This window comes from Coloeus monedula (genome assembly GCF_965178545.1).
Source record: "Coloeus monedula genome assembly, chromosome: 11".
NCBI classification, from domain to species: Eukaryota; Metazoa; Chordata; class Aves; order Passeriformes; family Corvidae; genus Coloeus; species Coloeus monedula.
In genome coordinates this window covers 3,844,100-3,866,830 of record NC_138791.1, presented here as the reverse complement: position 1 = coordinate 3,866,830, position 22,731 = coordinate 3,844,100, and the positions used below count along the sequence as shown (strand labels likewise).

General features: G+C 59.3%; 3 protein-coding genes across 3 annotated transcripts in view; 2 read left to right on the top strand and 1 right to left on the bottom strand.

Annotated features, from left to right (window-relative positions):
* RBM6 (RNA binding motif protein 6) overlaps positions 1–6,269 on the bottom strand; it is a 57,796-nt gene extending 51,527 nt beyond the window's left edge. Inside the window, exons 1-2 of the mRNA XM_082289119.1 lie at positions 6,186–6,269; positions 1,760–1,869 (exon numbers count right to left, since the gene is read on the bottom strand). Coding sequence (XP_082145245.1) covers positions 1,760–1,803 — 44 coding nt within the window. The 5' untranslated portion in view covers positions 1,804–1,869; positions 6,186–6,269. The remainder of the gene's footprint in view (positions 1–1,759; positions 1,870–6,185) is intronic.
* Positions 6,270–6,429: 160 nt separating this feature from the next.
* Positions 6,430–11,673, top strand: MON1A (MON1 homolog A, secretory trafficking associated). Its single transcript, XM_082288529.1, has 6 exons — positions 6,430–6,586; positions 7,846–7,987; positions 8,212–8,679; positions 8,873–9,638; positions 9,734–9,881; positions 10,336–11,673. Exons 2-6 carry the CDS (start codon positions 7,861–7,863, stop codon positions 10,474–10,476), a joined length of 1,650 nt encoding a protein of 549 aa, XP_082144655.1. The 5' UTR covers positions 6,430–6,586; positions 7,846–7,860; the 3' UTR covers positions 10,477–11,673.
* A 1,945-nt stretch (positions 11,674–13,618) lies between these two features.
* On the top strand, positions 13,619–20,694 carry MST1R (macrophage stimulating 1 receptor; the record flags this gene model as incomplete). The annotated part of the gene is made up of 20 exons (XM_082288780.1): positions 13,619–14,836; positions 15,997–16,185; positions 16,266–16,391; positions 16,469–16,639; positions 16,837–17,006; positions 17,097–17,274; positions 17,360–17,505; positions 17,618–17,779; positions 17,923–18,016; positions 18,120–18,350; positions 18,431–18,577; positions 18,654–18,813; positions 18,896–18,988; positions 19,065–19,286; positions 19,367–19,447; positions 19,520–19,701; positions 19,773–19,882; positions 19,978–20,143; positions 20,217–20,353; positions 20,433–20,694. The coding sequence occupies 20 exons, from the start codon at positions 13,619–13,621 to the stop codon at positions 20,692–20,694; spliced, it is 4,245 nt and encodes a 1,414-aa protein (XP_082144906.1).
* Between the last annotated feature and the right edge of the window lie 2,037 nt (positions 20,695–22,731).

Below are 22,731 nucleotides of genomic sequence, written 5' to 3'. Positions count from 1 at the left end.
ATTCTTTATTAACATGCTACAAAGACTCATTTATGCTTCCTTGTGCTGGAGTCCAAACTGGCAAATTCTGAAAGCCATCAGTTCATCAGTTCAGACACTGAGGGTGCCTCACAGGACTATGCCAACAATCAACATCCAAGATATCCCTGTGCTCGTGCCTCCAGACTGTCTTACACCAAGTTCACAAGACTAAGGCTATGAGCTCTCCCAATATCTCCATAAAAACACCCAGGAAGAAGTTTCCTCTTAAGGCAGTTTTACAAAATCCAATGGGGCTTTTTTTTTTTTTTTTTTTTTTTTTTTGAGATGGAACAATCTGATTTTTCATCTAAGCAAGGCTCCAATGCATTTTTTAAAAAACAGAATAATACAGTATCAGCACATTTTAACATAACACGAAATGCTACCCAAAGCAGTGGACATTTCCTTAGCAAGTCATGTTGTACTCTGAGTTTCACTAGAGAATCACTCACCAAGATTAATCAAAGCATACACAGATTTCCTAAGGTACACGGTCCATTTCACCACCATGTAAAATACCAATTAAAATTTGGATCAAGGTCAGCATTCCCCACCCAATACACTAAAGAATGATGCCAATAAAACCCACTTAAAAATCATCACAACAGCACTACTGATATCATCACAAAACACAATCACTCTCATCAACACTGTTACTACATGTTCTGGAGGATACTGATTTTCATCAGCTTTCTCAACACACTACAGTAGACAATTATTTGAAGTATTCTAATGGCAGAAACCTAAGGTATGCCATGAACAGTACCTTTATCACGCTGATTTTCAAGGAACTGAGGTGCACACATGAGCAAAGGACGAAAGAACTATGCAGAACAAAGGAAAATTCTAGATTTTGGTGGCTTCATTTTTATACCCAGAGCTCTCTTGAAAACACAGGTCCCAGTAACAACCAGAGGAACACAAATTAATAAAAATATTGTGCTGTGCAGGTCAGCTGCACATTAATCTTTACAACAGTTGCAGTGACATTCAAAAATGTCTTATGAAGGAGTGTATGGGGATATAGACTTCTTGGAAGTGCATGTAGTGGTAGGACAATGGGAAATTGGTTTAGACTGAAAGAGAGTGGGTTTAGATTAGATATCAGGAATAAATTCTTCCCTGTGAGGATGGTGAGGCCCTGGTACAGGTTTCCTAGAGAAGGTCTGGATGCCCCGTCTCTGGAAGGGTTCAAGGCCAGGTTGGATAGGGCTTGGAGCAACCTGGGATAGTGGAAGGTGTCCCTGCCCATAGCAGGGGGTTGGGATGGTCTTAAAGACAGTCTTTAAGGTCCCTTCCAATCAAACCATTCTGTGATTTTATGATATATGGACTTATTAACCTCATGGAAAGAATTAAACTCTCAAAATTTTCATAAAATCATGTGTGCAATGAATGTGCCAGTATTTATGAAGTCATTTTTTTCTCTTACAGGTGTTAACAGCAAATAACACCAAAAGCCATATGGCACTCACCTTAGCTCACAACAGCTAAACTAAGTATCACTAGAAAAGGTGGTGTGGAGAATGACTAGAAATATTAAAAGCAGCTGTTGCTTAAAAACTAGATAAAAAACTTCAAAGAAATGCAAAAACCATCAATGAACTTGCCTGTCCTTTGGCAATCACAACTAGCTCCATAGAGACCTCACAACTTCTACCAAAACAGTGAACAGAGAGTTCCCATGGCTTATTGTACGTAATAGTTCCTGAAACAAACTGTACATTTAAGTGCTTACCGAAAAGACCCCATTCTGTTGCCTTGTCGATGGTCTCCCCACATTTTGATCTTGTCTGGTAGGCTTCCAGAAATGGTTAATTCACTCTAACAACACCCAGACACCACAACCTGTTGAATAAGTAACATGATGATAAGCCACAAGGCAAAGAACACATATGACATGGGAAGAACATTGCTGGTTAGAAGGGGTATGTGTAACATCTGATTAGGATCCACAGATAAACAAGACCACACTCAGGCATGAATGAACTCAAGTGTTGCATTTCTCCACGTTCAAATTTTTAAGCGTCAAATGACTCCTGAAATCAAACTGTCAATGTGGTGGGCAAACAATTTGATATCTGCTTTGATTAACATAGAGCTTTCCAACATACTGTGCTGTCTGACACTATTCAGGGTGCAGCCAGAAATGTGAGAACGCCGCCATCTATAAACAACAAGGACCGCTGCCGAACAACAGTTTGCAATTAATGCTTAATCCAAACTATTTTTGCCAAAAGCTCTTTGTCGTTCAAGGAAACAATCACCACTCTTGGTCTACCATGGATACTCTGCCCTCAGAAGTATGTAGATAACAGAGGAGGTTTTGCCAATAAATCATGACAGGCACTGTTCTCCAACACTGCCCTCATCAAGCGAAGTGACGCAAGTAACACTTGCCTCAACAGAAATCTAAAATTTCATCCACTTCCTCCCACCAGCGGAGAAGGTGAGGATTTCCTGGCGATAACCAAAGCCAGGACTTGAAATAGGAAGTACTTCCGTCTTGCCAAAAAAAAAAAAAAGAGAAAAAAAGAAAAAGAGAAAAAAAGGCTGCAGCAGAGCATGGAGAAAACTTGAGGGAGATGACAACCTGATGGCCTCAAACCTCCCCTGGCCAATCCAGCTGCAGTGGTGCAGGAGGGCTGCCATGTCACCAGACCAAGGCTGGGAGACCTGGGGCTCACATGCTGTTCCAAAGAGAGATTATTTAACTCCAGTGGTTCAGGGGACAGAGGACAGTACAGACAGTCACTGCCAGGCCTGGTTGGAGCAGCTCTCGTCAAGGAAAGGCACACAAAGTCCTGTTTGTTCTCCCTTCCAAAGGTCAGCACTGCCATACCGGAGGCAGGTCGGCAGAGCAGGTTATGACAGACCTCACACCAGGGGGCAAGTCTAGATGCTGCTGCTGGCAGCTGTCTGTGCCAAGGAGCTGAGGGAGCTGCCGTGCCGAGAGAGTCCATGCTCTTGCCAGGGTCCACCACCCGCCAGGGAAGGCTCAGGTGGGAGCCAGGGAAAGCAGGTTCTGGCAGACTTAGAAACCAAGTATGTAGAAGCTGAGGAAGGCAACCTGTGCAACCACTGCTAATCCATCCACTCCAATGTCATTTCCAAACCAAACAGGTTCATTCACTTGGCCACTCAAGCCCAAGAGTACCTGTCTGCTCACGTTTTACATGGCTCTTGATAAATAACCGCCCTGGTCCCAAGGATTTCCTCCATCTTTCTGGAAGGCGAATCTAAGAGAACCGAGATCACACCCCCTTCACAGCGAGGGCAGGCAAAGGGAGATGGTTCCTGTTGTCAGCCAGTCCTTTCATCCGTGATCTTTTGCAGCCCGCAGACCTGGCATTTCTTGCTCTTCCCTTCTTGATTTCCCTTCCCCACTCCAGCTCTCCTAAAATCAACAACCTTACCAACACCAAAATAAAATCCCTTGCCAGCTGGGAACTGTTTAGACATAATATTCAAATTATCAAACAGGGAGAAAAATACCACTGGACAGCTACCAGGCCCGGCGCAGATCCGCTGAGCCACGCGCAACCTCCGAGAGCGTGAGGTCATGGTTCAATGACACAGGAAGCAACCCTGGCTCCGACAGCCCCCACTCAGCATGATTTGCTCCCTGCCTCTGCCTCTGGCAAAGCACCAGGTGTAAGTTGTGCCAGCTTGTGCTTTTCTGGGTCTGCACCACGGATGACCCTCAGAAGGGAGTTATATTTAAACGAGGTCACTTCAGTGATACTCTTTACCACACGACCCCACAAACCAAAGTGACAGCAAACTGCAGGACAGGGACAGAAGGATCTTAGCCTGGCTTCCACTGACGCCAAGATCTCCTGAAGGTACACCCTGCTACAACTGCTCCAAAAAAAGCACACTGTGATGAGACACCGTGAGGATTCACCCTTCTGCCATGGGCAGGTAGCTGCCAGCTCAGCTCCCACCTCACAGGTAAATGCTGGGAGACAGGTCAGTGTGAGTGAGGCAGTTTGCCAAAGACACCCCAGGCCAACAGCAAATCATGGCAAAAATCCTCCTGCGTGCTTGGAACTGTGCATCCATTAGTTTTGTCATACTCTGGTCACAACCAAGTGTTTGAGGAGATGGAAACAGTCCAGTCACTCACAGAGCCCAGACTGACAGCTCTTTAGGACAATAATGAGCTGTTACAATCACCCTGAACATTCGGGAGGGCAGATACGCATCATCTTTCCCTACTCCTATCCCAGCTGGCTCTGCTTCCTGGTGGCAAAACCTCAGCTCCACTGAGGATACAGAAGGCACAACTAGGGGAAGCTCTGTTGTGGTTTCAGTTCCTCCAACAACTGCTGGTCACACAGTCCTCCCAGGAGAGATTGGTGGAGCTCCAAATGCTCCCTGGCAATTACACCCAAGGACTTCCTCAGGACCGTGCCTCTGCCCTCCCCAGTGCTTCCCCAGACAACTCTGGGGAGGCTCCTGACTCAACTTCCCAAACTGCACATGCCAAGCCTGACAGCAAATTCTTGGATCTCTTATTCCAATTTATATCCTGCTATGGTAAAATAATGGCTTTAATCATGGGAATTGTGCAGCTGAGCCAGACTAAGCAACTGGTCTTCTTCAGGACTAAATAAAGACATCTGTCAAGGGGCAGAGTGGGAAATGCCAGCACAGCCCTTGAGCATCTCCTCACCAATTTACACCCAACTTCACACCTTTTTTCCAAATATGGGGGAGAGAAGGGTAATTGGTGACAGACTGGGTGCTATTTTCAGAAAAATACTCTGATATTCACAGCTTCTCTCCAAACAGATTTTGCCAAGACATGGTATTTATAGAGCACAAGGAAATCAAACACAGAACTACACATGAGAACAGAGGAAGCAGTTTGCTGTGGAACAACTTTCTGTACCCAGTAAATTTTTGTAAGGCTGAAGAAAGAAAAAGGCCTCTGTGAAACTCAAGTACTGCAGGACGTACAAGAGAAAACACTTCCCCAAGCTACAGTAACTGCAAGTAGCCAAGAAAGCCAATTATATCCAATGTTAAAGTTGGAGATGCCTAATTCAGAAGAAATATCAAAAGCATGTCACTGGCATGTGAAAGTGAAGGGAGAGGGAACCATTTTGGCTCTCATGGGTATCAGGCTGGAGGATTTTAATTTAAAAAAAGGGGATGTGTGTGCTTTTTATCTGTATGATGCTTCTAAACACGTGTATTAGAGACAATTAGGTGAATTTCTAACACACACCCCACCCCATTACTGTCCTGACCTTGCTTGTCTCAAAGGACTTCACAGGTGCATTCCCAACCAGGGAGTGTTGGGAAAGACTCACACCATCAACACCCTGCTGGGATAGGAAAGTGGATTCCACCTTCAGCAGCATTTCTGAAAGTAACACCACACAGCAGCAGCAACACCAGCCTCTTGTGGAGCCAATTGTTTTAAAAAGCAGAGCACGGGAGGTCACTGTCATCACTCCCAGCCATTCCTGAGCACTGCCTTACCTGGCTCCACCAGAGCCAGACCACATCCTGCCTCCACCTAAGCCTTTACGTACAGCCCAAAATCCCATTTAGCCCCTCACTTGGGATTACATCCGCTAACACACAGCTCCCAGCAGATCCCTCTGCATCCCAGCAGGAATCCAGCTCACTTTAGTCCATCCGTTTTACAACCACAAGCATTTCGAGATGGACACACATATGACCTGGTGCAAAAAAGGCCCTAATCTTGATCAGGGCCTCAGAACAACATTGAGATACCCAGTAAACACCACAACTACTGACAATGATACACGTGGCATATCCCACGTGGGATATCGTATCCTGATCCAAGGGCCGAGCTTCCCAACCCCACAACCCACATCCCACTGGGGCGTGGGGTCCTGATGAAGACACCGAGCCCACAGCTGAGGGCCCACAGCACCAGGACCTGCTGCCTCACGTCCCGCAGCGGGGCCGACCGCAGCCTCACTCTATTCCCGCACCACAGGTGACCCCAAAACAGACCCCCCTCCCCCCCCCCCCATCCTCATGGACTCCGCAGCCTCCCCGCCTCACCCCGGACAAGCCCACCGCCGGAGCCCCTCAGAACACTCCTCGCCCCTCCCACTCCACTGAGCGAGATGCCCTTTATCCCAAATGATCCCCTTTATCTCCCGGGAGACCCCCATCACCTCCTCCTCCTCTTCCTCCTCCTGCTCGGCCGCTCCCGCCTCGCACAGGCCCCAGAGCCGCCACGGCGAGAACCCGGAACTTCCGGCTCCCTCCTCCTCGCGGGCACGCAGGGGGTGGTGGGAATTGTAGTCTCTATCGCCCCGTCCCTGCCGCCCCCTCTCGGTCGTGGCATCGAGGCTCACAGACTACAACTCCCATGATTTCCTCCCGGACCGTACCGCCTACAACTCCCATGATGCCCCGCGGCGGGTCGCCGCGATGGCGGGGGTGTCCCCGCGGTCGGGGCCGGGACCGGGGGTAGGGCGGGAGGTGACCGCCCGCCGCCGGCTCCGAGCCCTCCTCCGACCCGCCTAGGCCGTCCCCAGGGGGCTGCAGGGCGGCCCCGGGAGAAGCCGCGGAGGTGGGTCCCTGCGCGTTGTCCTTAGTGGGGGTCTCGGGCCTGGGTCGTGTCGGGGCTGCAGGAGCGGTGACACCTCAGCGCTGAAGGGGGAAGGGTCCGGGAGGGTCCGTGCTGGACCGGGGTGGGGGTCCTGGGGTGAGCCTCGCCTACGGGAAGGTCAGCAGGGTGGGGAGGAAAGGTGAGGACGGGGCCCTGATCCACTCCCCGGCACCCTCCAGGGCTGTCACAGGATTTTAGTGGGTGTCTGGCTCACCCAGCTGAGGACTGGATCCCAGTCAGCTCCCCGGCATTGTCTAGGGCTGTCACAGGCTCCCCCAGATAAGGACAGAGCCCTTATCTGTTCCCCAGTACTCTCCAGAGCTGTCACAGGATTTTGCAGGGGGAGGATCTGGCTCCTCCAGGGCAGGACGGAGCTTTGAGCAGTTCCCCAACACCCTCCAGAGCTGTCACAGGTTTGGGGGGGCTCCGTGAGCTCCCCCAGGTAAGGACAGGGCCCTGATCCACTGCCTGGTACTCTTCAGGGCTGTCACAGGACTTTGGGGGGGCGGATCTGGCTCCCCCATATGCGGTATTAGTTGGGATTGGGTTTGGGAGCAGAAGGTGTCCCAGGGCATGGGGCAGAGCCCGGGCTCCATGAGCTTCCCTAGCAATTGGGTTCAGAGGCACAAGCTCCTAGCCAGCCTGCCTGCCTCTTGTTTTTGCTTGTGCTCTCTTTTGGGCTGGTTTTCCCCCAGGGAAGAGAGGAAGGAGCAGGCTGGAGGCATGGCCTCTGCTGGAGAGGGCAGCCAGCTCCTGGGGTGACGCCATCTGTGCCAGCTCAGGAGGAGTGTCACCAGCCTCGTCCCATGGCAGCCACCTAACCCGGGCAAAGGAGGGCAATAAACCCCTCCCTTTGCAAACACGAGGCCTCTGGGATCTCAGGTGTGTGGGACAAGCTCCATCCAGGGCCGTGTCCCTTCCCCCTTTTGCTGCTGGGACGTGGCACAGGGAGTCTGAGCAGCTTTCACGGGGGAAATCGGGGCCAAGCCTGGATGAAAAGTGCCGGGGCCAGGGGACTGGAAAGAGCTGGGGCTGCGTGAGAGAGGAAATCCTGCTGGATTAGAGCGGCTTTCCTGACGTCTCACCAGGGCTCGGTGCTGCCTGCTGAGCCAGCGGGATTGGGCTGCGGGTGCTGGCCTGGCCCCACTGGAGAAGAGAGCATTTCAGGGCCCACTTCGAAAGTGAGGGGACGCAGGGGTGACACTGTGGGTCACACGCAGGTCCTGCCCCGAGGAATGGCTGCAGATGTCCACAAGAAGAAAAGCTGGGAAGTGCCCAATGGGTCCCTGGCGCCAGGAGATGGGCAGCACGCAGAGCGGTCCGAGAGCCCCACACCAGGGCTGGCGCAGGGCACAGAGCCAGGTATGGAGCACAGCTCACCAAGGGGGAGAAGAGCAGCTCCTCATGTGGGGTGGGACCTCCACAACCCTGTGGGCAGGGGGAGACGGGCCCACTGATGACTCCCCACCAGCAGGACTTGCACCCGTGGGGTGCTGTGGGATGGGGAGAGGAGGCAGGTCCCCTTTACATCCTTCCGCCAGCGTGGGGGACACGTGGACAGATGCTGCATGGCCCGTTGTTCCCAGGGGCGGGCCAGGAGGGAGCCATGTTCGTGCACACCCGCTCCTACGAGGACCTGACCAGTCCCGAGGACGGGGTGGCCGCAGCGCGGAGCCCGGAGAGGAGGCGGGGGGAGCCAGCTGAGCAGAGCAGCATGGAGCAGATCAGCAAGGACTTCAGTGAGCTGAGCACACAGCTCACAGGCATGGCCCTCGACCTGGAGGAGGAGATGAGGCCGGGCAAGGAGGGGAAGCTGGAGCCGTCCCCACAGACCACCCGCCGCGACTCGGTGCTGTCGGGGAAGGAGGAGGAGGACATGACCATGGACGCCTGGCGCATGCACCGGAAGCATGTCTTCGTGCTGAGCGAGGCGGGCAAGCCCGTGTACTCCCGCTACGGCTCTGAGGAGGCCCTGTCCAGCACCATGGGCGTCATGATGGCCCTGGTGTCCTTCCTAGAGGCTGAGAAAAATGCCATCCGGTCCATCCATGCAGGTACTGCCCTGGGGGGGGAGTGGGATGGGGGGGTCACAGCCTGCCCATCCATTCACCTGCCACCATGGGCAATGTTAGCTGTCCCCAGGGGCAGATGGGTTGCTGGGGGGAGAGGCTGCAGCCTGGCTGTAGCCCCGGGGAGCCAGGCTCACAGGTCTGTCCCCGGCCCCCCGGGGACTCCCCCCCCAAGCAGATGGCTACAAGGTGGTCTTCGTGCGGAGGAGCCCGCTGGTGCTGGTGGCAGTGGCACGCACCCGGCAGTCAGAGCAGGAGATTGCCCACGAGCTGCTTTACATCTACTACCAGATCCTGAGCCTGCTCACCTGGACCCAGCTCAACCACATCTTCCAGCAGAAGCAGAACTATGACCTGCGCCGGCTCCTGGCTGGCTCCGAGCGCATCACCGACAACCTGCTGGACCTCATGGCCCACGACCCCAGCTTCCTGATGGGCGCCGTGCGCTGCCTGCCCCTGGCCGCCAGTGTCCGGGACGCTGTCAGCAGCAGCCTGCAGCAGGCCAAGGCCAAGAGCCTGGTCTTCTCCATTCTGCTCTCTGGGAACCAGCTGGTGTCTCTCGTGAGGAAGAAGGATCAGTTCCTTCACCCCATTGACCTCCATCTGCTCTTCAACCTCATCAGTTCTTCTTCCTCCTTCCGGGAGGGCGAAGCCTGGACTCCCATTTGCCTCCCTAAGTTCAACTCCAGCGGTTTCTTCCACGCCCACATCTCCTACCTGGAGCAGGAGATGGACCTGTGCCTGCTGCTGGTCTCCACTGACCGTGAGGACTTCTTCACCGTGTCTGACTGCAAACGGCGCTTCCAGGAGCGCCTGCGGCGGCGGGGGGTGCACCACGCTCTGCAGGAGGCCCTGCGCACGCCCTTCTACAGCGTCGCCCAGGTGGGCATCCCCGACCTCCGGCACTTCATCTACAAGTCCAAGAGCTCCGGGCTCTTCACCAGGTGAGGCCCCAGGGAACCACTGGGCCAAGGCCGTAGCATGTGGTATGGGCCAAGCCCCTTCTCCAGTGGTTTAACGGGGTGCTGTGTTCCTGCAGCCCCGAGATTGAGGCTCCCTACGTGCAGGAGGAGGAGAAGGAGAGGCTTTTGGGGCTTTACCAGTATCTGCACAGTCGGGCCCACAACTCTTCACGGCCCCTGAAGAACATCTACTTCACGGGCCCCCGCGAGAACCTCCTGGCGTGGGTAAGGCCGTTGGGGGTTTGGTGAGCCTGTCTTCTCTGGTCCTGTGTGGTGGGGAAAGAGGGTGGTGATGCTACACAGCACCAGCTCCGTGGTCCCCAGGGGAGGACCCCAGCCTGTGCATGATCCTTTGGGGGGTGAGCCTCCCCCTGTGTGAGGGAGGGACAGGCAGGGGTAGCAGTGGGAGCTGGTGAATTCCAGCACCAAGGGCTGTGCCTTGTGCTGTCGTGAACTCAGTGCTGTGGAGAAAACCCACTCTGGGGGCAAACCCCAGGGTTTGGTTCTCCCACTTCTGAGCAAACCAGATGCCACCCATTTAGGGTACCCCACTGCCACTTCATGTCCCTGCACTGGAGCCCCTGTGCCCATTCCTGGTAGCCCATGGGGGGAAGATGGAGTGCCAGCCCCAAGTAGGGCACAGTCCTGTTGCCAGCATGTGTCCTGTTCCTTCTCACAGGTAACCAATGCCTTTGAGCTCTACGTATGCTACAGTCCCTTGGGGACCAAGGCTGGCGCCATCAATGCTGTCAACAAGCTCATGAAGTGGATCCGCAAGGAGGAAGACCGACTCTTCATCCTCACACCCCAGACATACTGATGGGCATCACCCAGGGCATGGAGCCAGCTGGGAGAGCCCCCACTGTGCTGGGGAGCCCATTCCCAGGGATTCCCGGGCCATGTGTCCAGGGGAGAGGGCATGGAGGGACCCCAGAGCACAGGGAAACCCCACCCGTGGGACTGTCCAACCTGGGTGTTAGAGATGGGGTGCACAGGGAAAGGGAAGGGGATGAGCAGCACTTTCTCTCAGCTGCAGGCAGTGCCCCAGCTGGGGGGCTTCTCTTCCTCTGCAGTCCCCAGCTCCATCCCTTGTTGTGGGGGTCCTGGAGTGGGGGTGCCAGTAGCCCAGGTTACTGGAGGGGAGCAGAGCCCTTGGGTCCTGCTCCCTGTGCCTGGCACCTCCCCTCTCTGACATCCTGTGGCTGTGCCGAGGGTGGGGGTCCCCAGGGGAGATGTGGCAGCACTGAGGGGACCCCTATGTTGCTGTGCCCGCAGATGGCGGGTGACACTGCCCAGGCAGGGGACAGGGTTGGCCTGGGGCACACACTGCTCCTGTCCCTGCCCTGGGGAAGCTGGACCTCCCAAGTGCCGGAGAGCCTCTGCAGTCCCAGAGCAGGTTTGCCCCCTTGGCATCTGTATGAGCTTGGACCCTTCCCACTGTGGCTGTGAAAAGGATGTCTGTCCCTGGGGATGCTGGCAGGCAGGATGGTCAGCCTGCCCCAGCTGGGACAGCAGGGTCCTGCTCACCTCACCACAGGGACAGAGAGCAGCCCCAGAGAGCCAAGGTGCCAAGGTCTTCACCAGGATGCTTGTGGGCTCATGGTTCTGGCTGTTGGTAGGGGACCCTAAAGGGGCAGCTCGAGCACATCTCCTTGGAGATGCCCCTGGTATAAGGCCGTGGTGCTCCCCAGCCCATGGAGGATTTTCCCTTTGGCACGGGAGCACCTGTCCCCCAAACCCAGCCCCTGAAACCAGCTACACTGAGTTTTCTGCACCTCCCTGACTGCCCCAGGCACTGGTGTGGGGCTAAACACCCGTGAACAGCCCAACTTCATGTTTTGGGGCTGGCTGAGTAGTGCTGAAATTGGTGTTGGAGGAGGGGCAGAGCCATCAGGGTGGCACCCCGGCACAGAGGGAGCTGGGAAGGATCCGGCAGGGCTAGCACAGGGATCTGCTCCTGTATTTATGCTCCTGCCAGAGTGTAATCGCTTGTCTTTGCTCATAAACATTATCTGGACCCTAAGTTCAGTCTTGTCGCATTCCTGTATGTCCACTGGAGTGGGGGGATGACCAGGCTGGAGGGGAAGTTTGTTCCAAGTCTCTGTGCGGTGCAGTCCAGCCCCGGGAATCCGCTGGGAGCCAGGAAAGCTGCCAGGGAGTGATGCGAGGCCGCCGGGGTTGTGCTGGCAGGAGGAGGCGCTGGCTGAAGACTGGGAGCGGCAAAATCCCCGGGCTGAGCTGGCCACGGCCAGCTCATGTCGAAACCGAGCAGAGGCGCAGCCGGAGGAAGGGGCTGTTGGGTAAGGCCCGGGGCCAGCGGAACTGCCGGGCCTTGCACAACACGGGGCGGGAGCTTGGGAGGGCCGGGGCTGGCCAGGCGGCAGGCGCAGGGCATTTTCGGCAGGCTCAGCCCCTCCTGGGACGAAAGTCCCCAGCGCCCTGCTCACCTGGAGGAAAAGTCCACGTACAAAGCTGGGATCCACGGCCCCAGCGTCCGAGGGCAGCAGAGCACTGGGAGGGCAAATCCATGTGTGGATCGGGATGTAAAGGATCTTCCCGCATCCTTACGAACAGCAGTCCCTCCCAGAGGTGCTGGCACCTCCTGCCACTGCGGGCAGCCAGGGAGGAAAGGGACATGAGACACGCAACGGGCACAACAGAAATAACCCTCACAGCTGCCCTCGCAAAGCTGTGGCTGCCCCAGCTCTGCTCCTTTCTCCCAGCTGGGAACTCCCGTGCTGAGCCCGTGCTGAGCCTGTGCTGAGCCTGCCGCACCCCTGTAGGCCTGGAAGCGAGCAGCAAACGCGGTGCCGGCGCGGGAACTTTGGGGAAGCGGCAATTCCGACTCCATGTGTCGGGGTGTCAGCCGCCCCTACGGCAGCGGGACTGGGGGCTGCGGCAGAGGGGCCAAGGGGTACCAACATGCAGGACCCCACTCGCACCCAGGGATGCTGTTGGCAGCCACCTCCCAGCCACGGGGATCCCCCGACGGCCATCCGGACCTGCAGCGGGCATCCGAGGCACTGTGCCAGCCCTGCATCCGTGTCCCGATCAGCGGCCCCGACTCCCACCCGTGCGCCTCTTGGGCACCGTGCCCAGCCGTGCCTGTCCCCCGAGGGTGCCCAGCGACCCTCCGGGTACCCCGATCTCCGTGTCCTCCCGAACACCCCCGTCCCCCCGGGCTGCGTGTGCCGGTTCCGGCCCTCGGGGAGCCCCGGGCGGCGCGGGGCAGGACCCGCCCACCCCGCTCCGCCCTGTCCCGTCCCGCCTCGCCCGCTCTGTCCCGGCCCCGCTCCGCTCCGCCCTGTCCGGGCACGGCACGGCACGGCACGGCACGGCAGCGCCCAGGTGGGCGCCCCGCCGCCCGACACCGCTCGGATCGGACCAGACCGGACCGGACTGGACGGATGGGGGCGGGCAGCCGGACCCAGTGGAGACCCCGGACCCGGTGAGCTGCGGCGGGGTCGGGGATGAAGGCCGGGGGTAGTTCGGGGTCCAAGTCCGGGGAGGCTGGCCGGGGCCTTGTCCTAGTCCCGCAGGGATTCCCAGTCCCCGTTGCTGTCCCGGGGGCTGGCAGGGTCCCTATCCCAGTCCCCGGAAGGGGTCATTGCAGGGCAGAGATGCCCCAGGGTGACAGGCAGCGTCTGTAGGTGGCAGAAGGCAGGATTTGTCCTTCTGCCACAGGCAACTTGGCATCACCTCCTACTCATGGTATTTCGGAAGAGGTTTGGTGTGACTGATCCTCCCTCGGCAGTACCCATCATCACCTGGCCCCCGGGAACCCTGGCACCCCCAGCTGACACCCGGCTGTGACTGTCCCCAGGGTCCTCACCTAAAAAAAATGGGTAAAACCCTTCCTTTTTTATTTTTGGCAGGGGCAATGGTGGCCCATCCTCCATATGTTCTGAGCCTGCTGGGTGCTGAGCATCATCGATAACCCTACACCAGTGGCACTGCACAGCATGGGCCTGTTGTGCTGTGTGTGCCTCTGGCTGCTGCTCGCCCTGGCCCCGCTGGGTGCCAGCGCCTGGCAGTGCCCCCGCATCCCTTACAGCTCCACCAGGAACTTCTCCATCCCCTACACACTGCCCAGCCTCGATGCTGGCAGCCCCATCCAGAATGTTGCTGTCTTCACCGACTCAAACAGCCCGGTCACTGTCTTTGTGGCTGTCCGCAACCGCATCCTGTTGGTCAGCCCCGAGCTGCACCTGCTCTCTGTCCTTATCACCGGCCCAGTGGGCAGTGCCAAGTGTGAGATCTGTCACCTGTGCCCAGCCACCACAGATGGCCCTGAGGACACAGACAATGTCCTGTTGCTGCTGGACCCGCTGGAGCCGTGGCTGTACAGCTGTGGCACGGCACAGCATGGGCTGTGCTATCAGCACCAGCTGGAGGTGCAGGACGGTAAGGTGGCCATCACAGCCACGCGCTGCCTGTACTCAGCCATGGGCAACAGCCCTGCGTTCTGCCCTGACTGTGTGGTCAGCCCACTGGGGACCAGTGCCACTGTGGTGGCCACCTCCTACGCCTCCTTCTTCTACCTCGGCTCCACCATCAACAGCAGTGTGGCGGCACGGTACAGCCCACAGTCAGTGTCCGTCCGACGGCTGAAGGGCACCTTGGATGGCTTTTCAAACGACTTCCAGTGGCTGACGGTGCTGCCGCAATACCGCAACAACTACACCATCCACTACGTGCACTCCTTTGCCGACGGGGACCACGTCTACTTCCTGATGGTGCAGCCGGAACGGCCGGGATCGACAGTGTACCACACGCGCCTTGCACGGCTCAGCACCCACGAGCGCGACCTCCGCCGCTACCGCGAGCTCGTCCTCGACTGCCGCTTTGAGTCCAAGCGCCGGCGCCGACGCAGCAGCGAGGAGGATGCTGAGAGGGACATCGCCTACAATGTGCTGCAGGCAGCCCATGCTGCCCGCCCTGGTGCACGCCTGGCCCGTGACCTCGGCATCAACAACACCGACACGGTGCTCTTCGGTGCCTTTGCTGAGAGCCGGCCAGAGAGCCGAGTGCCACGGGAGAACTCGGCCGTCTGCGCCTTCCCCCTCCGTCTCCTCAATCAGGCCATGGAGGAGGGAATGGAGAAGTGCTGCGGCACCGGGCACCAGCCACTGCTGCGGGGGCTCAGTTTCTTCCAGCCGCTGGAGTACTGCCCACACAATGTGAGTGCTCCACCCTGTGCCGAACCGGCCCGGCGACCTTGGGGGTTGGCTGGGATGTGGGAAAGTGGGTTCAGGATGCTGGGAAACACTGGTAGAGCGGGATGGATGGTGGGGTGGGGTAGGGCAGGGGGAGAGCAGCATCACCACCCAGGTGTGAGTCAGCCCAGCAGCCACCCACCACCTACTGCAGGGGCTGCTGATGCACCCGAGGATGCCGGGTGCGGGCGGGGATCCTGTTGAGCCCCCCACTTCACTGGCACATGTGCCGGCACACGGGCACACTGCCACATGTCCTACATTGGGCCAATTCTTCTCCTGCTATGGCTTCCCCGGGAGCCTCGACTCCGGCCCCCCATGGTGACTGTCCCTGGACCCCGGCCACCCTCTCCAGCTTGTTTACGTGTGGGGGGGTGGGAAAGCCACAGGGCCTGGGTGCTTCGCAGACTGCATGTGTGAGGTGCTGGCTGCTCCTGCCGTGTGCCCCAGGCCCGGCCACCGCCTTCTCCGGGCAAATAAACCGCAGGCGGAAGTGCAATTAGTCACTGGGGTTCCTCGTCTGCCGCAGCCGCGGGGCAGGAACACCGCGTCCCAGGTACAAGCCCCGGCACGGCCAGGATGCAGATGGGTGGGCACCCCGGCAGGGCCCCCTCGTTGCAGCAAATGAACGAGTTTTGGTGTTCTCAGCCAGGCGCAGGGCAAGGTGCAGCCAAATCCCCTCCTTTTCCTGCACGGAGCAGACAGCTCACTGCTGCTGACTCACACTGCAGCAGGGGAAACCCAGAGGGGACCCCAGCCCTGTGCACTGGGGGCGTCCAGTGGGGACTCCATGGCTCCTGGTGTCCCTCTTCAACCCCAGCCCCTTGCCTAGCTCCAGGGGTCAGGGAGGACTGGGGTTGGAATGTGCATCCTGTGGTGCCAGCACGAATAACTATATCCAGATGGGGTGGGAGGGGAGGGCAGGATCTGACGCCACGTGGGGACTGCGGGAGGGCCTGCCGATGTGGTTTTTTCCCCAGAATTTTCTCAGCTTGGAGGGGAACTTAAGCAATCTGGTGCTGCCCCAAAATATCTCACAGCTCAAGCGGGTGCCTACCTGTGAGGGTGTGGGAGTCAGGGTGCCAGGGCCAGCTTCAAGTCACCCACCCCATGTTTGGCCACAGGTAAACCTCTCAGCACCGGTGGTCAACACCAGCTGCTGGGATCAGCCCACCCTCATCCCCGCTGCCTCCCACAAAGTGGACCTATTCAATGGGCAGCTGACAGATGTCCTCCTCACCTCCATCTTCGTCACCGCCATGGGAAATGTCACTGTGGCCCACCTGGGCACAGCAGAAGGACGTGTTTTCCAGGTAGGATGGGGGGTCAGGTGGGGTGGCAGGTCCTGGCAGGCTGGGGGGTTTGCTCAGCCCCCTGCTCTGCCCTGCTGCAGATGGTGCTCCAGCGCTCCAGCTCCTACCTCCTGACCTTGTCCAACTTCTCCCTGGGAGAGCCAGGGCCAGTGCGAGGTGCCATGGAGCTGGAAAGCCACTCGCTGTTCTTCACTGCTGGCACCAAGGTGAGTGGGGGGTCTGAGGGGCATAGGGCGAGCATGGAGCTCCATGTGCCTCCCTCATCTCCGCTCTCCATCCTCAGGTGTGGCTCTTGAACGTCACTGGCCCTGGCTGCCGCCACTTCTCCACGTGCCAGCGCTGCCTGCGGGCCGAGCGCTTCATGGGCTGCGGCTGGTGTGGGGATGGGTGCAGGCGCCGCCACGAGTGCGCCGGCCCCTGGGTCCAGGACAGCTGCCCACCCGTCCTCACCGACGTAGGTCTGCGCTGCCGTCCCCCGCTCCTCACACCTCCCAAGCTCTTGGATAGGGAGGGACATGGCAAATGGGGTGGCATGTGGTGGGACCCCGTTCTTGGGATGAGTGTTGTGTCCCTCAGAGAAGGGGATTTCTGGACTTGGCAACCATCACTGCACTTTGGGGGCTTGGGGTGACACAGGTGCCTCTCCCACAGTTCCATCCCCGGAGTGCCCCGCTGCGGGGTCGGACACGGGTGACACTCTGTGGAATGACGTTCCGCTCCCGCTCGGACCCTGATCCCAGCCACAGCCCCCCCGCTGCCTACCAGGTGACAGTGGGACAGAGAGGCTGCACCGTGCTGCCGGAGGAGAGCGAGAGCTACAGGTGGGCAGCGGTGCCGGGAGGGACCAGCAGCAGAGAGGGGTCTGGGGCTGCCCCCCAGCCTGGGGCTGATCCCCCTTCACTGTCCTGCAGACCCCTGCCCACCTCGCGCCGCAAGGAGTTCGTGGATGTGCTGGTGTGCGAGCTGGAGCCGACGGGGACAGCAGTGCTGGGGGGCCCGGCCGACGTGGTGCTCACTGTGGAGGAACCTACGAGACACTTTGGCTTCCGGGTCTACGGCTCCGCCACCCTCGGCGGCTTCGTCTTCGTGGTATGGTTCCACACTGGCAGGGCCCCTGGCAGGGTCGGGGGGGTTTGGCTCACTCACCCACCCCTCTGACCCCATCTCTGCTCAGGAGCCCCGCATCAGTGCCCTGCACCCCCCATTTGGCCCCCAGAGGGGTGGCACCCACCTCTCACTCCACGGCAGCCACCTCTCGGTGGGGAGCAGCTGGCGGGTGATGGTCAATGGCTCCAACTGTGCCCTGACTGGGCAGCCCAGGTACGCCCCTGCCCTACCCCCAGCATGGCACAGCAGGGTCCCCAGCACGGGACGGCCACAGGGAACCCCTGCAGTCCTGCTGTCCCCCCAGCCACGGCTGCCGTGTCTCCAGGCAGGGCAATGGGACAATCCAATGCACGGCTCCCGCTGCTAGTGGCCTGGGCACAGCCTGGGTAGCCCTGTGGATCGACGGGGAGGAGTTCCCGGCCCCTGTGCCCTTCCAGTACCGCCCTGACCCCACTGTATCCGCCATCGTCCCCAGCTGCAGCTATGAGTGAGTGAGTGGGCTCCCCTCCCCTGGGTGAGGGGACGGCCCTGGCCTCCCACTGCCCTGGCTGGGCTGGATGATGTGCTGGGAATTGCAGGCACCCTGGGGACCACGTGCACCCCAGGGAACCTGATCCCTGCCCGCCGTAGGGGCTCGCTGCTCACCATTATCGGCGCCCACCTGGACTCTGTGTATCGCGCCAAGATCCGCTTTGAAGCCGGTGGTGTGGTTACCCAAGCCACAGTAAGCACCGGGGTGTGAGGCCATCGCCCCCCGGCCCTGCCCACCCCACCCCAATCTCCTGGGCACTCTTCCGTGCCGGTGCTCAGCATCTCCCTGCCCACAGGAGTGTGAGGACCCGCTGGCACCAGAGCGACTGCTGTGCCACAGCCCAGCCTTCCCCTTCGAGAGCAAGGTGGAGGTGGTGCTGGGGAACCTGAGCGTGCTGCTGGACGGCGCCGATGGCCGCTGGCTGTTCCGCGTCCGCTACTACTCCCGGCCCAAGGTCTTCCCCTTGAAAGAGCAGGAGGGTGGGCGCCTCCGCCTCAAGCCCGGCGATGATGAGATCAAGGTGCACGTACGTGGGGCAGTGGGGTGAGCCAGAGTAGGGGGTCCCACTGCTACAACCCCCGAGTTCACGGTGCTCTGTCCGGGCAGCAATTGGGGCTGGATGCCGTGGTCACCTGCATGAACATCACCATGACGGTGGGGGGCCGGGACTGCCACCCCAATGTCCTGAAGAACGAGGTGACGTGCCGCCTGCCCCGCGAGCTGCACCTGCCCCCCACTGGGGCTCCCGTGGAGGTAGGAACCCCCCAGGTGGGCAACCACCCACCCCAGTCCCCCCCATCCCATCCCTGCTGAGCCCCTGCTCCTCCAGATCTGTGTGAACGGAGCCTGTGAGGCGCTGGGCTGGGTGCTGTCCCCCCCCACCTCGCTGGACCTTGCCGCCAGCCTGGCCCTGGGCACTGGCATCACCTTCCTGGTCTGCTGCATCCTGGCTGCTGTGCTGTTCCACTGGCGCTGGAGGAAGAGGCGGGGTGAGTGCCGTGCTCACCAGGCACTGTGATAACCCCCAGACTCCTGCCATGCTACCCCTACCCACCCCACTGCTGCCTGCAGGTACGGAGAACCTGGAGCTGCTGGCACAGCCCGGCCGCAGCGACCCCCCTGTCACCACCCAGCGTCCCGGCGTCGACTACAGAGAGGTGCTGGGTAAGTGGGTGTCACTGATGGGTGGCAGGGTGCTGGGTGCTGCCAGCCCTCACCCCGCCTTTGCCTGTCCCGGCAGTGCTGAACACAGCAGGCACTCCTGGCCCCGTGGGGCCCCGCACACGAGTCATCAGTGCTGGTGCCAATGGCAGTGCCGCGGGCGGCGGATCCCCCATGCCCCTGCTCAGGGCCACATCCTGCTGCCTGGAGGATCTGCAGCCGGAGCTGCTGGAGGAAGTGAAGGACATCCTCATCCCTGAAGAGCGGCTTGTCACTCACCGCCACCAGGTCATCGGCAAAGGTGACTCTGCACCCCGATTTGGCCATGGCATCACCTGCCCAATGTGTGTGGTGCCAGCTTTGCGCCGCCTGTCCCTGCAGGGCACTTTGGTAGCGTCTACCATGGCACCTACACGGATCCACTGCTGGGGGACCTCCACTGCGCTGTCAAGTCCCTGCACCGTGAGTAGCTCCCCCTCCCATGGGTGCTCCCACGGCACGGCAGCAGAATGCCCACAGCTCAGCTCTCCACAGGCATCACAGACCTGGAGGAGGTGGAGGAGTTCCTGCGCGAGGGCATCCTCATGAAGAGCTTCCACCACCCCCAGGTGCTCTCGCTGCTGGGGGTGTGCCTGCCCCGCCACGGGCTGCCCCTTGTCGTCCTGCCCTACATGCGCCATGGGGACCTGCGCCAGTTCATCCGCACCCAGGAGCGGGTAGGGGTTACTCCGGAGGGTGGGGGGTGATGGGTCCCAAGGTCTCCTTGCTCACTGCTCCCATCTCACAGAGCCCCACAGTGAAGGAGCTCGTCGGCTTTGGGCTGCAGGTGGCTCTGGGTATGGAATACCTGGCCCAGAAGAAGTTTGTGCATCGGGACCTGGCAGCTAGGAACTGCATGTAAGTGTGGCTGTGCCCTCCAGACCTCTGCCACAGGGTCACTGCGTGGGTCTGGGGGTGCCGAGGAGTCCCCACCTCAACCTGGTGTCCCATAGGCTGGATGAGACGCTGACGGTGAAGGTGGCTGACTTTGGGCTGGCACGGGACGTGTTTGGCAAGGACTACTACAGCATCCAGCAGCACCGCCACGCCAAGTTGCCCGTCAAGTGGATGGCACTGGAGAGCCTCCAGACACAAAAATTCACCACAAAGTCTGATGTGGTAGGCATGATCCCCCTCCCCATCCCCCATCCCCATCCTACCTGTGTGCCCACGGCAGCTCTCTGCTCGGCAGTGGTCCTTCGGGGTGCTCATGTGGGAGCTGCTGACGCGTGGGGCATCGCCATACGCCGGGGTGGACCCCTACGACATGGCCCGCTACCTGCTGCGGGGGAGACGCCTGCCACAGCCCTCCCACTGCCCCGACACCCTGTGAGTGGAGCTGGGGGTGGGCAGGGTGGCAGGGGGTTGTCCCAGGGGGCTGCCAGCACTGACTGGGGTGTCGGTGCAGGTATGGGGTGATGCTGAGCTGCTGGGCGCCGGCGCCCGAGGACAGACCGTCCTTCACCGGGCTGGTGAGTGAGCTGGAGCGTGTCCTGGCCACGCTGGACGGTGAGCACTATGTCAACCTGGCTGTCACCTACATCAACCTGGACTGGGGTCCCCCCTTTCCCCCTGCTCCCCCGGGGCAGCTGCCTGATAGTGAGGATGAAGATAAAAATAATGAGGAAGAAGAGAAAGAAGAGGAGGATGAAGGCACCTCTGTGTGCTGATGGGATTCTCTGCACCACGGGGGCTCCCAGACCCCCATATACCATAGAACACTCCCCCGAGGAGGGATACAGCATGCAGCTGGATGCTATGGGGCACCCTCCCTATGGGATGGGTGCTGGGAGGCAGCTGGGCACTGTGGAGTGCTCTCCCATGGCTCGCACCCAGGCCCTGCTGGCTGCTCCCCAGGATTGGTCCCACGCCACAGGATGCTGGGGGCTCAGTCCTGCGCTGGCTGGGTGGTGTGGGGCTCAGCCCACAGTGATGAGTCTGTGCTCTGGGGTCTGGGGTTCAGTCCCACCGTGGATGGGTGCTGTGGGGCCCCAGGCTCAGCCCCAGTGGGTGCTGTGGGGTGGCCTGGCCTTCCCAGGGCTCCCACGGAGTTTCCAGCCTCTTGGCTGCTCAAATCACTCATTAAAACCTAATTGTATTTTTTCCCTGGCTGGGGCTGTGTCTTTGAGGGGGCCATGCCCCAGGTTGGCAGCACTCCTGTGCTCCTGCATGGGTGAGGTGTCTTCCCACCCACTCCCGGGGCACCCACCTCGTGGGAGGCACTGATGAGGGGGCACCCACCATTGCTGTGCCACGAGGGCACCTGCACAGCAGTGCTGCTGTGGCCACCCTGGAACTGTGCCCCAGTGCCTGCCATGCTGGGAAACCACTCTGCACCCTGTGTCCCACCATGGCCCTCTCACCTTGGCATGTCAGGGAGGTTTTTCCTGAAAGTCCTCCTCCCAGCCACATCCAGCCTGTGGCCAGGGTGGCTGTGGGGCACAAGGCATGTGGAGAGCACCACACTCCTGGGCATGGGGTGATGATGCCCCTGCAGTCCGTGGGCCATGGTGCCCCTGGGATCATGGCATGATGGATGCCTGGGGCATGGGATTGTGGTGCCCATGAGATCGTAATGCTCCTGGGATGATAGGTGCTCAGGCATCAGATCAGGATGCTCTTGGGGTCATGGATGCCCAGCCATGGGGTCAGGGAGCCCAGGGCATGGGATTACAGTGTCCCTGCCATTGAGGTGCCCGTGGGACCACAGTGCCCAGGACATGGGATCACAGTGAGAACACGATGGTACCCAGCCCACCTCCTGCTCCCCACCCTGCCTGCCTGCACAGGGTCCAGAGGGCAACACTGCTCCAGGCTTGGGGCTGCTGTCTGGTGACCAAGAGTCATTACGAGTTTCACTTAATGACACCTTTATTGCTTCAGTACTGCCTGTGCTGGGACAGTGCAGCTCGTGCCTCAGGGCATGCCCAGAGATGGGCATGGGGCTGTGATGCTCTGCCATATGAGCTGGCTTTCTTTGTTCCTTTTGATGGAAGTGGTGGCAGATGTCACATTTACAAGGAACTTGTCCTGATGAAGAGGTCCCTTCTGCCCCAGTTTTGGGGCAAAAATTGCCTAGAACAAGACACTGGAGAAGAGGAGGGGAGCAGTGATGGGCATCACTCCCCTGGGTGCAGGTCCAGAGTTCAGGGCAGGGGGCAAGGGCGGGGTCTGGGATGGATGGATGGATGGATGGATGGATGGATGGATGGATGGATGGATGGGAAGGGGATGCTCAGGGCAAGCCCAGGATGGGCAGGGGATGCTGAAACATGCATGGTCCGTGGCTGTGGGCAGCACTGCTCCTGCTCCATGTCCAGCCACATGGGTCCTGCCGCCAACACTGGCTTTAAATAAAACCTCCTCGGCTGCTCATTAAGCAGCGCCGGAGCCCGGGGCCGCGTCAGCTCCCATCAGCCAAGCTGTCTGTCTCCACCGGCGCCTCGCACCTGCACGGCTCCGCCACCGCACGCCCCGAGGGTATTTTTAGTGCAGCTGGGTCCCAGCATCCCACTGTCAGGGCAGCTGCCAGCACCGTGCCTCAGTTTCCCCACCGTGTGACGGCTCTGCTCCCCTTGGCTCGGGTTTTGGGGTGACCGTGACCTCCAGTGCAGGTGCTGACCTTGCACGTGTGAGGCCAAGTGGCACCATTTTGGCTCGCTGCCGAGTTGCTGTAGCAACAGGAAGGGCCCAGCACTGCATCGTTA